Source organism: Bison bison, unplaced genomic scaffold (genome assembly GCF_000754665.1).
Source record: "Bison bison bison isolate TAMUID 2011002044 unplaced genomic scaffold, Bison_UMD1.0 scf7180017864053, whole genome shotgun sequence".
NCBI lineage: Eukaryota > Metazoa > Chordata > Mammalia > Artiodactyla > Bovidae > Bison > Bison bison.
This window is the reverse complement of record NW_011494625.1, coordinates 4,967,650-4,982,542: the sequence shown is the minus strand read 5'-3', so window position 1 is coordinate 4,982,542 and position 14,893 is coordinate 4,967,650. Positions and strand designations below refer to the sequence as shown.

Below are 14,893 nucleotides of genomic sequence, written 5' to 3'. Positions count from 1 at the left end.
TATTCTTGCCTGGAGAATCCCACGGACAGAGGAGCCTGGTGGGCTACAGTCCGTGAGTCTGCAAAGGGTCGGACACGACTGAGTGACTAAACAAGAACAGTTGAACACACACCGTGGAGCAGTATCACTGTGCTGGATCCTGCCTTCAGAAAGAGCAGCGGCCATCCTCCGTCCAGTCACAGCACGTCTGTTTATTTGGTCTTGGCAGATCACCTTGACCTACGTAAAAGCCCACAGTCCAAATTTCTACCAGCAGAAGAGATTTCCATGACAGTTTCATATAACAAATCGTTTATTTGGACAAACTAAAGCGTGCACGAACAGAACACCTCAAGGCTGGGGAAAACAGGAGGGAGCCCCTGGCAGGAGTCTGCACAATTTTACTGTGAAAAACTCCTTCTGTCCCACTGAACTTCATTCCTCTGCCCAGCTGGATACATACAAATAGTAGAAATCTAAGCCTTTGCACATTTACGACGATAAATAAACCTAAATCTTTATTATGTGTTTCTAACTTTGCTTATCATTTCACTCCTGAGTTAACTCCCCCAAATCCTTTCGTATAAAGAACACACTAAATGTTAAGATGGAGCCTCACAAATTCTTGTCATATTTCACTAGAGTTAAGTGGATTTACTTAACATATAATTTATTCTGTTACTTTTTTTTTTTAGTTCTTTGCCAGGGGAAAGATAGTAATTAACTATTCCCAAGTTATAATAGCAGCATTCTGTATGTATAGAAATTTTGCAGTTGCACACGTTTTTCAAAAATCAAGTCAAGGTATTAACCATCACCCATTTACAAGGGTCTTTGTAGCATGTTAGTGACACTGTGCTACATGTATTCTTGGAAGATTTATCAAGGACTCAGAGGGGCCTAGGGCTTCCAAGATGGCTCGGTGGTAAAGAATCCTCCTGCCAATGCAGGAGACACAAGTTCGATCCCTGGGTCAGAATAATCTAGATCCTTGACCACTGAGCCACCTGGGAAGCCCTAACCAGACAAAAAAGGGAGGGAGGGGCAGTGACTGCTTAGAGTGGGAAGTGTTCTTGCCCCTGCCTGCTGAACAGTAGCTTATTTTTTTCCAGACTGACATCAGTGAAGGCTTGGTGCGCGGACAAGACATAGGGCCTTGAGAAGACATAGAATGTGATGCAGTGACCTACACAGCTGCAGAAAGGCATCCTTTTCTACAAGCTGCTTAAATATCTCACTGTGGAGAAGGCATTCTCAAGGGTGAAACAGGACCAGGCAGTAACTGAGCACTAAATGATATGCCCCACGCACAAGGCTGTGTGTAGAATCCTCTGAGGATCTCTGTTCACGTGTAGGTACCAAGGTCTCCCATCAGGCCTGTGGAATCCAACTTAGAGGGGACAAGCCAAAGCATCCACAACTGTTTTTTGTCCCCTCAAGGATGAAGTTTCCACATTTCTTTTCCTTTCACATGAATAGAAAGCTGAGTCACGTGTCCTGTGAAGGGCTGGGCTCGGTGCTGCTGCACAGACTTGACTTTGCTCTTCAAAGGTACACTGGTCATTTTGAAAACAAAGGATGCTGTGATTTGTTTGTAACTACTAACAATTCCTTGGGTTTCCCATTTGGGTCTTAAGCTGCCAGTTTCTCCAAGTTTCTTTCCAGACGACACCCTGCATTATGCATGATGGCACTTAACCATTGCGGCATTTCATGCTTTATTGCAATTACTAAACGTCAAGAGGGTATGCTAGGACGCCTTGCAAATTTCTTTTGTTGACGTAAATACGGAAATATCGCAACTGGCTTTTAAGGGAGGTCAGATTTGAGAAGCACTGACCCAGACCCTAGGTGATGAGAGACACTGGGAATTGGGGGGATCAACAAAGGAGAGACTTTGTAGGAAAGGTTCCATGAGGAAGATGGGGTGGAAACTGGAAAGAAGAAAGGATTTAGGTAAGCAGAGGATGAAAGGAAGGCAGTCTGGGCAAGAGGGACCACGTACACACACACACACACATTCACACACACAGACTTAAAGTACGAGTTAGTAAGATGTGTGTGTTTTTGTGCACACTAGTAGCCTTATTCACAACTGGAGAATTGTACTTGTTCCTCAGTTAGGCTGAGTCCCACTAGGATGGAGATGCTAATTTACTGAACTCACAAATGGGACTCAGATAACCAAAGCGCACAGAGGGCTCCTGGTAGAATGTAGCACCCAAACCCAGGAGCCAGAAAGCCCGGGTTCACATGTCAGACCTGCCCCTACCTGCCTGGACCTTTGTGTAAGTTGAACAAGCTCTCCAAGTCTCCGTTCTGTTACATGTAAACCTAGAATATTGTGACCCACCTCATTAGGGCTTCTTAGGTGAATATTAAGTGAAATAATGTTTGTGACTTGCCCAGGACCGGGCCTAGAACCTGGGACAGTTTCCAGGTACCGACCCCTGAATGAGCTGGGGTCAGTGGGCTGAGGCAGAAAATTCCCAATGACCCAGTGAGAAGTTTCTGGAGACTTATGGAATTTAAAAGTTGCTGCAGCCAATTATTTTTTTAAATAACTCTGGCATAATGTAGACTCTCAAAAAAAAAAAACCTGGTATCAAACTAGAAATGATAAAACATGGCTCTAGAGTGAGTATTTCTAGATTGTGTCTCAGGAGATGTGGAAGAATCTCTACATTAATCCGAACTCTGGGATGAGTGTATCTTGCACTGTTCTAGAGCATGGGTCATCAAACTTTTTCTCTGGAGGGCCAGATAATATATTTTTCCCTTTTTAGCTTTGCCCTTTTCACCACCTCTGCTCACACTTACTCAAGTCTGCTATTGCAGCTGAAAGTCAATGTGTAAGCAAACAGGTGTGTCTGTTCCAATAAAACTTTATTTATAGGCACGGCAATTTGAATTTCATGTAATTGTTTCATGTCTTATGAAATATCATCCTTATTTAGATTTTATTCTAATCATTTAAAAGTATAAAAGCTATTCTTAGCTCATAGGTCATATAAAAAGCTGTAGTTATCCAACTGCCCTGCATCCAAGAGCCAGGACAGGGAGCAGGCCTTGAGCTGGTCTGAAGCTCTGCATGTAATAAGTGGAAAGAGCAGTCCTTTCCCTCCCTCTCCTCCTAAACAACAGGCAGAACCTGAAGTCGGCAACATTCTCCTAAGAAGCCTTGGTCTTCTTATTCATTCAGAAGGCATTTCAGCTCCTGTAAGGTATGAGCCTGCAGGGAACTCAGGTCACCTGGGAGCGGGGGACCCAGACATCACCCAGTCATCAGGACACAGCGTGGAGGAGCCTTCTGCTAGGGCCATGGTCCAGGCACAATAGGGCCACAGTAAAAGCAGGGAGGAATTCGATCTGAAAAGGCGAGGTGGGCAGGGTGGGGGTGTAGACGACGCGGGACAAAAGAGTTAGTGTTGGGACTGGGTTGGAGAGCAGAAGAGGCAAGGGAGGACATTCTGGGCGGAGGGAACTGTCTGTGTAAAGTCAGGACAGTACAAGCGGCTCAGATTCAGTGAATCTGCCCCCCTCCCCTACTCTGTCCCCACGTGTGGAGGATGTCAATGGGGGATGAGGCCAGAAAGGGAGGCTGGGCTCAGATCATAGTCCATGCCAATGCGTGTGGATTCTATTTTTAAGGCACTGGAGTATTTTTAAAGGCTTTTAAATATAGTAGTAACGTGATCGACTCTGTATTCTAGAAATTAAGCAAGTGGCTATGTGGAATATAGACCGAAGCGGAGAGAGATTTCAGGCAAGGAAACTGAAAGTTGTGGCTGGAATAAATCAGACAGGAGATACAGAAGACTGACCTAAAGCACTGACTGTGGTTAGGATCCCCCTCGAGCAGGGCGCCCCCAGAGCGGCAGCTTCATCTTCCTTTCCCCAGGCTAGACGGGGTGACTCACTAGCTTGCTTCCTGCCCTCACGGGCTCTGACTTTGCCCTTCACTCTTAGAGAGAAGCCACATGAGCTCCTCCCAAGTATAGACGGAAGAACGTCTTCCCTCCAGCATCCTCTCTGACTTCTGGTTGCATCCACGCCAGTGCCCAGTGGCAGCTGGAAAATGGTTTGGACGGCTTCTGTGTCATTTCCTTCATTCCGGCCTGCACGAGCTTCTGGTGGGTGGGGAGTTGGTGGGGGTTGGGCAGAGCCCTTGGCAGAGGTGGCAGGCAGGTGGCAAGACCGACAGGCTGAGAGACAGGTTAGTGTCCAAGGCCTGGGGGCCTGGACCACTTTGGGAAGCCATCCAAGGGAGCATGAGGGTGGCTGCATAAACCAATCGCCAGTGTTTATACAACACAGTTTAAACAGTTATTTCTGCATCCAAAAGCTCCCTTAGTAGATGGGGAGGGGGCTGTTTCTGCTTTAGTTGAGAGAATTTGTGTTTCTCCAAAGGGTTGTGAAGGAAACAGCAGATGATGCTAACAAAGTAACAGTTTCAGCACTATGTAAGTTGCATGAAGAAAAGGCTCAATATTTCAGTAGTCTGCTGTCCATGAGTATTTACACAAACCAAGGGTGAAAACAGAGAGGACTAGATCCTTTGCTTCCCGGCTCAGGACACTCCGGTGACTTCCTGTCACACTCAGGAAAAAATCCAAACCCTGCCACCACACTCTCTCCATCCCTCCTGTGGGTCCTCCTCTCTGAGCATACTGACCTGCTTGCTCTTGAACGAGCCGAGCTCACTAGTACCTCAGACCCTTTCCGTAGGTCACAGCGTCTGTCCGGAACGTCCTTTCCCCAGATATCAGAGCAGATCCTGTATAGTATTCAGGTTCCTGCTTCCATGTCAACTCCCTAGAGGGGCTTGCATGACCATTATCTCTAACATGAGATACCCCTCACCCACCCTGGTCTATGAGGGTGGAACCTGCTAGAAACCACCTTCTAGTGGTTTTTCCCTGCTCAATATTTTTCTTCATGGCATCCACCACTTCAAAATTGTATAATATATTCTTTGAACTATTGTCCTCCACTCCTACCAGACTGTGAGCTCTATGAGAGTAAGATCTTTATCTAGACTGCTGTATCCTCCCTTCCCAGAACAGCCCCTGGCATGCGGCAGGTGCTGAATTGATGTTTGTTAAATTAGAAAGCTGCCCAGGGATGGGGTGCCACAGAGATGGGGACATTCCTCCAGCTTCTTCTGAGTGCCCACCACACTTAACAATATCGATAATAGTCTAACAGTGATAATAGTTATAATTAATCATTTTAAATGTATGTATATCATATAACATGAATACTGATATTATAATGATATATGATGTTACAATGTTATATGATAGAGTCATAAAATAATACAAAATAAATTTAATATTAAAAGAATAATGGAAATAATACTAATAAGCAACCATTTCCTAAGGTTTTGTTGTTGTTGTTCAGTCGCTAAGTCATGTCTGACTTTTTGCAACCCTGTGGACTGCAGCATGCCAGGCTTCCCTCTTTTTCACTGTCTCCTGGAGTTTGCTCAAATTCATGCCATTGAGTCAGTGATGCCATCCAACCATCTCATCCTCTGTCGCCCCCTTTTCCTCATGCCTTCAATCTTTCCCAGCATCAGGGTCTTTTTCAATGAGTCAGTTCTTCACATCAGGTGGCCAAAGGATTGGAGTTTCAGCTTCAGCATCAGTCCTTCCAATGAATATTCAGGACTGATCTCCTTTAGGATGGACTGGTTGGATCTCCTTGCAGTCCAAGGGACTCTCAAGAGTCTTCTCCAACACCACAGTTTGAAAGTATCAGTTCTTTGGCACTCAGCCTTCTTTATGGTCCAATTCTGACATCCATACATGACTACTGGAAAAACCATAGCTTTGACTAGACAGAACTTGGTAGGCAAAGTGATGTCTCTGTTTTTTAATACGCTCTCTAGGTTTGTCACCGGAGAAGGCAATGGCACCCCACTCCAGTACTCTTGCCTGGAAAATCCCATGGACGCAGGAGCCTGGTAGGCTGCAGTCCATGGGGTGGCGAAAAGTCGGACATGACTGAGCGACTTCCCTTTCACTTTTCACTTTCATTCATTGGAGAAGGAAATGGCAGCCCACTCCAGTGTTCTTGCCTGGAGAATCCCAGGGGCGGGAGCCTGGTGGGCTGCAGTCCATGGGGTCGCACAGAGTCGGACACGACTGAAGTGACTTAACAGAAGCAGCAGCAGGTTTGTCACAGTGTTTCTTCCAAGGAGCAAGCATCTTTTAATTCCAGAGTAAAACTAATGTTTTTACTATGTGCCAAATACTATTCATTTTTATCCACATGATATCATTTAATCCTCATTATAGCCCTAGCAGGTTGGTATTATTCTCTACTCTATTTTACATTTCAGAACACCAAAATTAGCAAGGTAGAGATTTGTTGAGATTCTAACATGTTTACCGGACTGTAACACCTTTGTGCTTTTTTATGTGTATGTAACTAACAAGACAGTGACGCAGACCACCTTGAAATGAACTTCAGGTAGGTTTTCAGGTATATTCTGTATAGGACAGAAGTAGGAAAGCAGGAGAGCCACTTGGGGTGAGTTAAGCTTTTTACCCAGAGAATGAAAAAGCCCTAGCTATGCTTTGGGAAACGGTTTGAAAGCATTAAAATGAGGTGAGAGCGTGTTCACTCTTCAATGATGCTCATCAAACAAAAAAGGTGACTCAGCTTCACTGCTGAGGAAGCCAGAGGAATGTTATCTAGGTCTCCTGGAGGCCAAAGACTCGTCATCTTACAGATGAGAAGGCCTGTGACATATCCAGGCAGACACCAGAAGAAACATTTCCGGCAAGCTAGCGACTGTTCCGTGTCTGTAGGACTGTTAGGAAGGTCCCTGCCGTGTGTTGATAGTACGGTGTTGTTTAGTCTCTCAATCGTGTCCGACTCTTTATGACCTCATGGGCTGTATAGCCCACCAGACTCCTCTGTCCATGGCAGCGTCATATGTCGCATGCTTAATGTGTGTTCAGAAGGACCTTGCAAAATCACTCAGGCTCATTTTCCCTCTAAAACTAAATGAGGGAAAGAGGCCTAGTGAAGGTCAAAAACGGTGAGTCAACCTTGTCATGACCACCTGGGCCGGGTCAGGGGTGGGTGGGTCCTGTCCAGGGAATAGGTGCCTTATTTAAACTGTGGTCTGAACTGTGAGCCCTATGTCCGGAAACCCCTTTTGTAGGACAGCTCCTCTCCTGTACTTTTTTGCTTAGCTCATAAAAGTAGAATTTTAATCCACTGGGAATTGGGAAGGAAAAAAATCAAACTGATTCTGATCCAACCCGGTCAGGGAAAAAAAAAAACACTAAAGGGTTGAGTTTTTCCATCAGAGTCATGTAGTCTGGTTGGAGTCCATCCCTTTCAGGGACAGCCATTGTCTGTATTCACCAAGTCTCAATCCTGAGGTCCCATGAAAAGGAATTTTCCCCTCACCGGTCCACCGCCTCAGAAGAGTTGCTGAAGGTGGCCATTTCTGTCCACTCCTGGGTGATCTTTCTCTCTATAGAAAGCATGAAGCTGAACCAAATGTTCCGTGCGTAAGCATGAAGCTGAACCAAATGTTCCGAGCGTCAGTGAGAGAAGACTGGTCTTTTTAACCAGCCTTCTCAAACAGCAGGCATTTTTTTTGTAGTTGTTCCCCAGATAATAAGTGTTGGTGGGTTAATGGGTCATCTTCAGGAGAGAGGTCAGAAGGAAAAACTGCAGTGTTCAAAGCTGGAAATAGAAATGCCAGCCATCAAAGAACGCAGTACTTGGTGAACAGTGATGATGTATGGGGCGGGCACACTGGCCAGCCCCATCCGAGAGGTCACAGCTAAGCTTTATCCTCTGCAAAGCCAGAGGAGGTCTCTGAATGCGGCTGACCCCTCAGCTCCCCGAGGCCCCGGTGAGAAGCCAACCAGGGAATCCCTGGTGCCCAGCTTCAGAATTCCCTTTCACTGAGGGAGAATTGTACTCTGTCGCCTTGCAGACTAACGCTGCAAGTACTTTGAACACTGAAAAGAACAAACACACAAAAAGCAAACAGCCACAAAAGGAAGGGGAGGGAGGAGAGAAAGGGAGAGAGAGAGATATCAGCAGGGGTAGTTAGTAAAAAGGGGCCCCCGGAGACAGAAAACCTTTTGTTCCCTGAGTTCGTTTCATGTAGAGCTTGTGAGGTGAATGGCTTTGGAATGAAATGGATTTATGAAGGAGTTGCTAGGTCACAGGACGCACGGCTGTCAGACTGCTTTGTGAATTCCATTTCTTTAAAATTTGGATTAAACTAAAAAAAATTCAAAATAGTTCATCTCCTCTTCCCAGGATTTTGGTAGAGGTTCGGGGTAGATGAAGTATAAGGTTTGGTAAGGTTCCGGGAAGGTTCCGGAGTTTCTTTTCCACCCTCTCCGACAATGTAAAAATAAATGGTCGCATTGCAAGTTCTTTGTCAGTTTCCAGGATTTCGGTGTGAGCGGGGCGTCCGCGTTGCCTTGGCCCGCGAGCCAATGGCGAGGCGGTATGCAAACGAGCTCCGTGCTTTGCCGGCCCGGACGAAAACAGTGAGCTCAGAGGCTGGGCGGGCTGAACGGCGCCGGAGGTCGGCGCGGCGTGGACAAGTGGCCCGAAGCTCCGCAGTCCCCGCTTGCGTTTAAGCCCAGCGCTCGATGGAGGGGCGGGCTCGCCGGTGCTTAATGCAGTCTCACTAGTGCAGGAAAACGGCTCAGTTTACCGCTGCCAAGATGAAGTATAAGGTAAGAGAGTGACTTCTGCAGAAGGTTTCTCTGTATTTGTGTGTGTCCACCACTGTGACAACTCCTCTGCTGTGCCCCCAGAGGGGTTCTGAGATGGGTCACCGGGTTGCCAGACAAGCAGGCAGGCAGAGATCCAGCCTCTGAGACCTACGCCGGGAGCTCGCAGCGCGCCCAATCCACCCCCGCTGCAAGTTCCCGGCGTCAGTCTAGGTCTTGGCGCCGGGGTATGGCAGTCACTGCAGACCGGAGAGCGTCTAACTCCAAGGGGAGCTCGCCTGGGCTCAGGACTCCCGGCTCCCGGGGCCTAGCCTCCACTGCCCCCACCCCCCGGAGCCGTAGTAAGAGAAGAATCAAAAGTGCTGAGTCTCTCAGGCTGGCTATTTTCAAGCAGTTTTCATCCTTTGCATTAAAGCGTTCGCTTTGGGAAGCAGTTTGCCATATATAATTTTAGTGGGAGAAGTTAAAGTCTCCAGGTACTATTATACAGCTGATGATGGAGGATTTTGATACCCATAAAGGATGTTGGATTCAGAACCAACTGAGTATATGCTATTTCCTGCAAACACTTTCATGGCGTTTGAATGGACAGAGGGTCTGAAGGCTCCAGCCAGTTTATTGTCTCTGAAACTCAAAATTTTGAGTGCTGGGACGCTCAGCAGCCTGTTTTCCCATGCATTTGTGTGTTTATTGCTGGCAAAAGGATTATAGCTTATTTAGAGTATACTATTTTATCTAAATTGCCTCCTTCTAACCAGGCTAGCAGCTTCCAGAGACCCCTATTCAGAGCTGACTGCAAGGAATTGAAAGTGAATTTTCCTTGGAGGATGAACACTTAACTTCTGTTCTGGAATAGACAAGTCCTAGAGACGCAGGGTCAATCACTGGGTTGGGAAGATCCCATGGACAGAGGAGCCTGGAGGGCTGCAGTCCAAAGGGTCGCAATGAGTCCCACAGGACTGAGAAAGAGACTGAGCATTATTGTTACATTAGCAGGTTTAAACAAACATTCCGCTATTGAAATGCGTTTTGGCAAGGTGTTTATGCTTGGGGATTGGCAATTTGAATTACCTGTCTAACCTGCAGGATTGCTTTGCCTTCTTTCTGAATATCTAGCTTCTGGCTCATCCTTTTTTAAATGTGAGGCTGTAAATCCTCAGTCCTGGCTGATAGCCACTGGCTAACCTCCATGATAAGCCTTTTATTCAAAAGCTATAAATCATGTTCAATAGCTCTAAATCTAACTGTTGAAAGTATCTATTGTGATGCATGAGTTATAGTTCTCCTTGAAAAGGTTAGAACCCTCTGAAGGCAGGGGTATCAGTTATCACAACTATCAGCTTTCCATTTTCTGCCTCAATAGGAAAGATCAGAGAGCTGGATAATCCTGAAGATTCTTAGTATTTTTGACGTTAGGATACAACCGGAGGCAGATCCTTCTACCTGGCAGGAAAGCTCTCATTCTTGATATGGTTCACTGGTATTTACGCAGTTTCTTTATTTAGAACAATGATAGTCTATCACTAATGTTAAGTCCCCAGGTATTATTTAGCCTTCAGTGAATCTTTGCCCTCCTCTTCCTACTCTAAATGTCTTTAGATTCGTAAAAGCCTTGGGGGGGGGGGGTGCTGTGGGAGAGAAAATGTGTTCCTGCATTTATTATTGGAAAGCATAAATGGCTGTTTTTAACATAGAGTATTGCAACCTGGAAAGTGACAAAAAGTCTAAAGCCTCTTTTATTCAGTGACCTCATCATGTTTAGTTTTATTTTGTGGAAAGAAAACATCATGGCAGCTGATGATGTGAGCTGTGGTTGGCATTCATGGGGAAACCCTGCCTCTCTGCTGGGTCTTCCCAGCATCAAACACCCTGCCAAATGCTGTAAAGATATGATTTTTATTAGCTTGTGGGCATCTTCACCAGCAAAACTTCTGACTTCCCCAGCTAACCAAATGACAGATTGACACCTTGTGGTGACTATAAACGGAACCAATAGCTGAAGCAATCTACTTTCCCTTTCTTATAAAGCCTATTTTCTCTCTAGTTAATAATGGACTGTTTCAGGAGAAGATTTTATTATAAGTAGAGGAGATGACACAAAGGTAGAGGAATGATAAATAACAGTTTTTAAGACTCACCATGACAATACAGGATTGTCATATTTAGCTTTCCCAATTAACTCCATGAGGTAGTGTTAATACTTTATATTCATTTTCAGATATGGAAATTGTGGCTCAGGGAGGCTAGGTAATTTATCCCAAACCACGCAGCTGGAAAGTAGCAGAGCTGGAATTTGAACCAAGGTGATCTGGCCCCAGAGCTTGTGACTTTAAATAACTATTAAAGAAAGAACTATCTGTGACTTCCTAAAATGTCCTGTGTGACTGCTTTTCCCTCTCCCATGTAGCTCAAGATTCTATGTCATTCAAAGTATCCCTGCAGAATAGGTTTTTTTTTTTTTTTAAGACAGTGCCTCTACAAAGCAAAGTGAAATGAATGTCTGGCAGTTACTTCATTGAAGCCACTTAGGTAGTAAAACCAGATAATTATTAGATTGTAAAACCCTGGAATTGGGAATTAGCTTTTAGATACTCTGTTGCTCTAAACAAAATAAATTTAGCTCAGTCAAGACTTAAAAATGCTCACTGAGAGATTTATAATCCAGTCACTATAAGATTTTTTTTTTAACCAGATTATCTGGTTTGGCTACTTCGGGGATCATAACTAGACAACAACCAAGCCTCCACCCATTTTGAACTTACACACAGTTCCAAGTCATTCAGCTATGCGTTTACAGTCATCTTGAGCACCGTGGAATGCAAGCTATTAGAAGCTATTACTTTGGTGAATTTTGCGGGGAGCCAGCCTATATCGTCTATTTTGGTTACATTCTATGTGTTTTAATTTGTTCATAGGAAGGGAGCAGTTACTCTCATATGCACTTAAGGTTCCATTGCTCTTTAAAGGATGCCCTCTGGAGTTCTCTAATCAGTAAATTATGCGGGCTTCATTTATTAAGAATTTTCCCCAAGCTCCTTTGAATATACACAGCATGTGCTGAAATACTGGAGGTGGGTGAGGGGGCAATGCCTCAGTGGCCATGGCCTGCTCAGTGAAGGCCTCCCTCCTGAGGGTCTGGGGGTGGGTTGTTGCTACTTTCTGCCAGGAGGGTAATTGAGAGGTGGATGCACAGCTGTGTTTGAGCAGAGGCCCCGCCCACTTTGTACAGGCCCAGGCCTGGTAAGTGCCCCACAGGCCTGGCCTGTTTGATCTCTAATAGCTGAGCAGCTTTTGTGGCTTGGCCAAATTTCTGTATCCTGTGTGCCTACACTGAAACTCTAAATTATTTATCTAGTCTGCCATTCAACAAATTCATTCTTGAATGTTTTGATTGAAGAAAATTACAGATGAAGCTTAAACTACAAATAAGAAAACTACATTCTGAAGTCCAGATTCTTGGGTTCTGACTGAACATGGGTAAGGTAGGTTAGGGAAAGCAGGAAGTGCGCACTAAAGAAGAGCTTTCCAGGGGACTTTGGAAATGTTTTTATTTTCTCAGAGTGGCTGGAGAAGATGTGATCCGAGTGTCTTCCATTTAGTCAGCATATTTACTTAGTCTATATGTGATTCCGGATTCTTTCCTGGCTTTGCCATTTTGATTTAAAATGTTTTATACGCTTCTGAATGGTGTATTGCATACCCTGCCCCTGCCTCTTTTTTAAATCCCATCTGAGCTTTCAAAGCAACAAAAGATGCTTTGAAAAAAATTAACCGTTTTCTTATGTATTGTTTCACTGCTTGAGCAAGCCCATTTTCAGAGCTAAATGACTTACCTACTTGGAGACCAAAGTCTTTACGAGACTGAAGGTGTTCTGAGAGCACCAAGTGTGCAAGATGCACGTAACAGATTCCTTAAGCGCCTCTTCTTTGCTGGGGTGTACATGGGTCCTCTTCTAAGAACTCATCAGTGGCTTCCTGTCTGCACCCCTGCCCCCCACTTCTAAAGAAACTTCCTCTCTACTTTTCAAGCCTCTTTGCCAATTCCCTCCCCTTTTGTGCCCTTAATGACCTCATCGTCTCTCATTTTTTTCATTCAAGCATCCATTATACTTCTCCAGTACCAGACTGCTCCGGGCTGGCCTCCCCCCACCCACACAGACGTGACATACTTAAAGCGCTCTCTGTACCCCTGTCTTCCTCCCCTCTTCTGAGTCTGCTGTGAAAATCGTGATCCCTTGCTGCTCCCATTCATTGGCTCCTGTCTCTTTGTGCTTGTGTGACTTGGTTCGTCGGTACTTGCTAGAAGTCAAGTCTCCTCATCCATCCACTCTATACAACAATCAGAAGCCTAAACCTTTATCTCCTATCATCTCTACAATAGGCTTTCTGTTTTTCACCTCTGCCCTACTCTGTTAGCACTGCCTTACTCATTAACCCCTTTCAGTAAAATTACTATCTAAATGATACCTGGAACTCACCAAGGCTGCCCACTGGGGCTTTCCAGCTTCAGGTAAGCCCCACTTGATATGAGAGACTCACCCTTTATCTGTGTGTAGAGGCAGATTGGTAGGCAAGTCCTTGAATAAAAAGTATGATCCAGGATCTGTTGTGTGTTGTGGCCTGGACGGGGACTTGGTCTTAGGTGTTCTTGCAGTAGAGGCAAGGTAGAGCGTGGGGTCTGGTGAAAGGCATTTCTGTTTCCTGTGACTCGATGCTCTGTAACCTTGGGTAAGTTAAGCTCTGTGAGCCTCAGCTTTCTTATCTGTAGGGTGGCTCAGCAGTAAAGAATCTGCCTGAAATGCAGGAGATTCAGGTTCAATCCCTGGGTCGGGAAGATCCCTGGAGGAGGAAATGGCAACCCACTCCAGTATTCTTGCCTGGGAAATCACCATGGACAGAGGAGCCTGGGGGGCTACAGTGCATAGAGTTGCAAAGAGTCGGATAGGCTGAGGGAATGCGCACCACCACCACCAAACTAGGGTTGATCTGGCCTCGTGGATTGTTGTAAAGCTGAAGCGAGATATTTTCCATGGGGAGGTGTTTACCATGGCTCCACTGGAAAGAGACAATTCTAGCAGGCCCCAGCCCTCCTTATATAAGTAGATGCCCAACAGATGTTGAAAGGATGTGTGGACTCAAAACTTGGATTATGTCGAAACCCTATTTCCTATGTTAAGATAATCGAGTACTATTAAATATTCCATGGGCCTGGCTGTGTCTTGTAGAAATGCAAATGCCAGACATCGGGGTGTACCAACACACCTGTGTCCCCACTTGCTAATATATTAGTGCTTTGGTATCTTCATTGTTATTAATAAGATTTGATATTCCTGTGGTTATAGGCCTTTGCTCATAGTAGGTACTCAGCAAACATTGAATTGAATGTTGGATTACATGAAATACACAAATAGCTATTAAAAGAGTTTTCCCCATATGGCCTATTGGAAAGAAGATAGATTTTGTTTTAAATCTCACTTTTGTTGCTTTTTAACAGTATAATTTTAGGCAAGCCTCCATTTCCTCATTTATAAAATGGGAGTAATAATACCTGTCTCATTAGATAGTTGTAAGGATATAATATTTGAAAATCATCAGTTTCTAGCACATAGTAGGCATTTAAAAATGGCAGCTATGTTATGATGCATTTATAAGATACATAAAATATTCAGAATACACTCATATATAGATATATTGATAGACGCACTATATAGGTTAAAATGTAAGAGAAAACCTTCACTAGAATTGTTTTTCCATAACAAAAATATTACTGAAAAAAAGAGAAAAGTCATGACTAAAGAATCAAAGGTGGATTTGATACAGGAGGTGAGTAGGGCCCGGGATAAAGCACATCTCTTATCCTTCTGGGGTCAGAGTGACAGAGGTATAAAGTTAGAGATGCTGATGATCTGTTTTTAGATCACTTTAGCGCTAGAAAGGAACCTAAACAAATTAGTTTGAAATCCCAGCCCTTGGTATCCCAGCCCTCCAGTAACGTATAGACTTAATTACCAAGCCTCCTTGCCAAGATAAACAAAATGGGGCCACTGGGAAGAAATACTCTCTTTTCAATTTAAAATGCAGAAAATAGCTACCAGTTACCTAGGCAATGGATGATTGCAAAGAACGTGGGCATGGAAAAGGGGTCCCCCTAAAAAAAAAAAAAAAACGTTTATACTTTGTCAACAACCCCA

General features: G+C 44.8%; 1 protein-coding gene and 1 long non-coding RNA gene across 2 annotated transcripts in view; both read left to right on the top strand.

The window, feature by feature from the left end:
- LOC104985624 overlaps positions 1–5,168 on the top strand; it is a 134,191-nt gene extending 129,023 nt beyond the window's left edge. The window contains exon 3 of the long non-coding RNA XR_824947.1: positions 1,092–5,168. This is a non-coding gene — a long non-coding RNA (uncharacterized LOC104985624). The remainder of the gene's footprint in view (positions 1–1,091) is intronic.
- Positions 5,169–6,144: 976 nt separating this feature from the next.
- NEDD9 (neural precursor cell expressed, developmentally down-regulated 9) overlaps positions 6,145–14,893 on the top strand; it is a 57,445-nt gene continuing 48,696 nt past the window's right edge. The window contains exon 1 of the mRNA XM_010835871.1: positions 6,145–8,705. Coding sequence (XP_010834173.1) covers positions 8,694–8,705 — 12 coding nt within the window. The 5' untranslated portion in view covers positions 6,145–8,693. The remainder of the gene's footprint in view (positions 8,706–14,893) is intronic.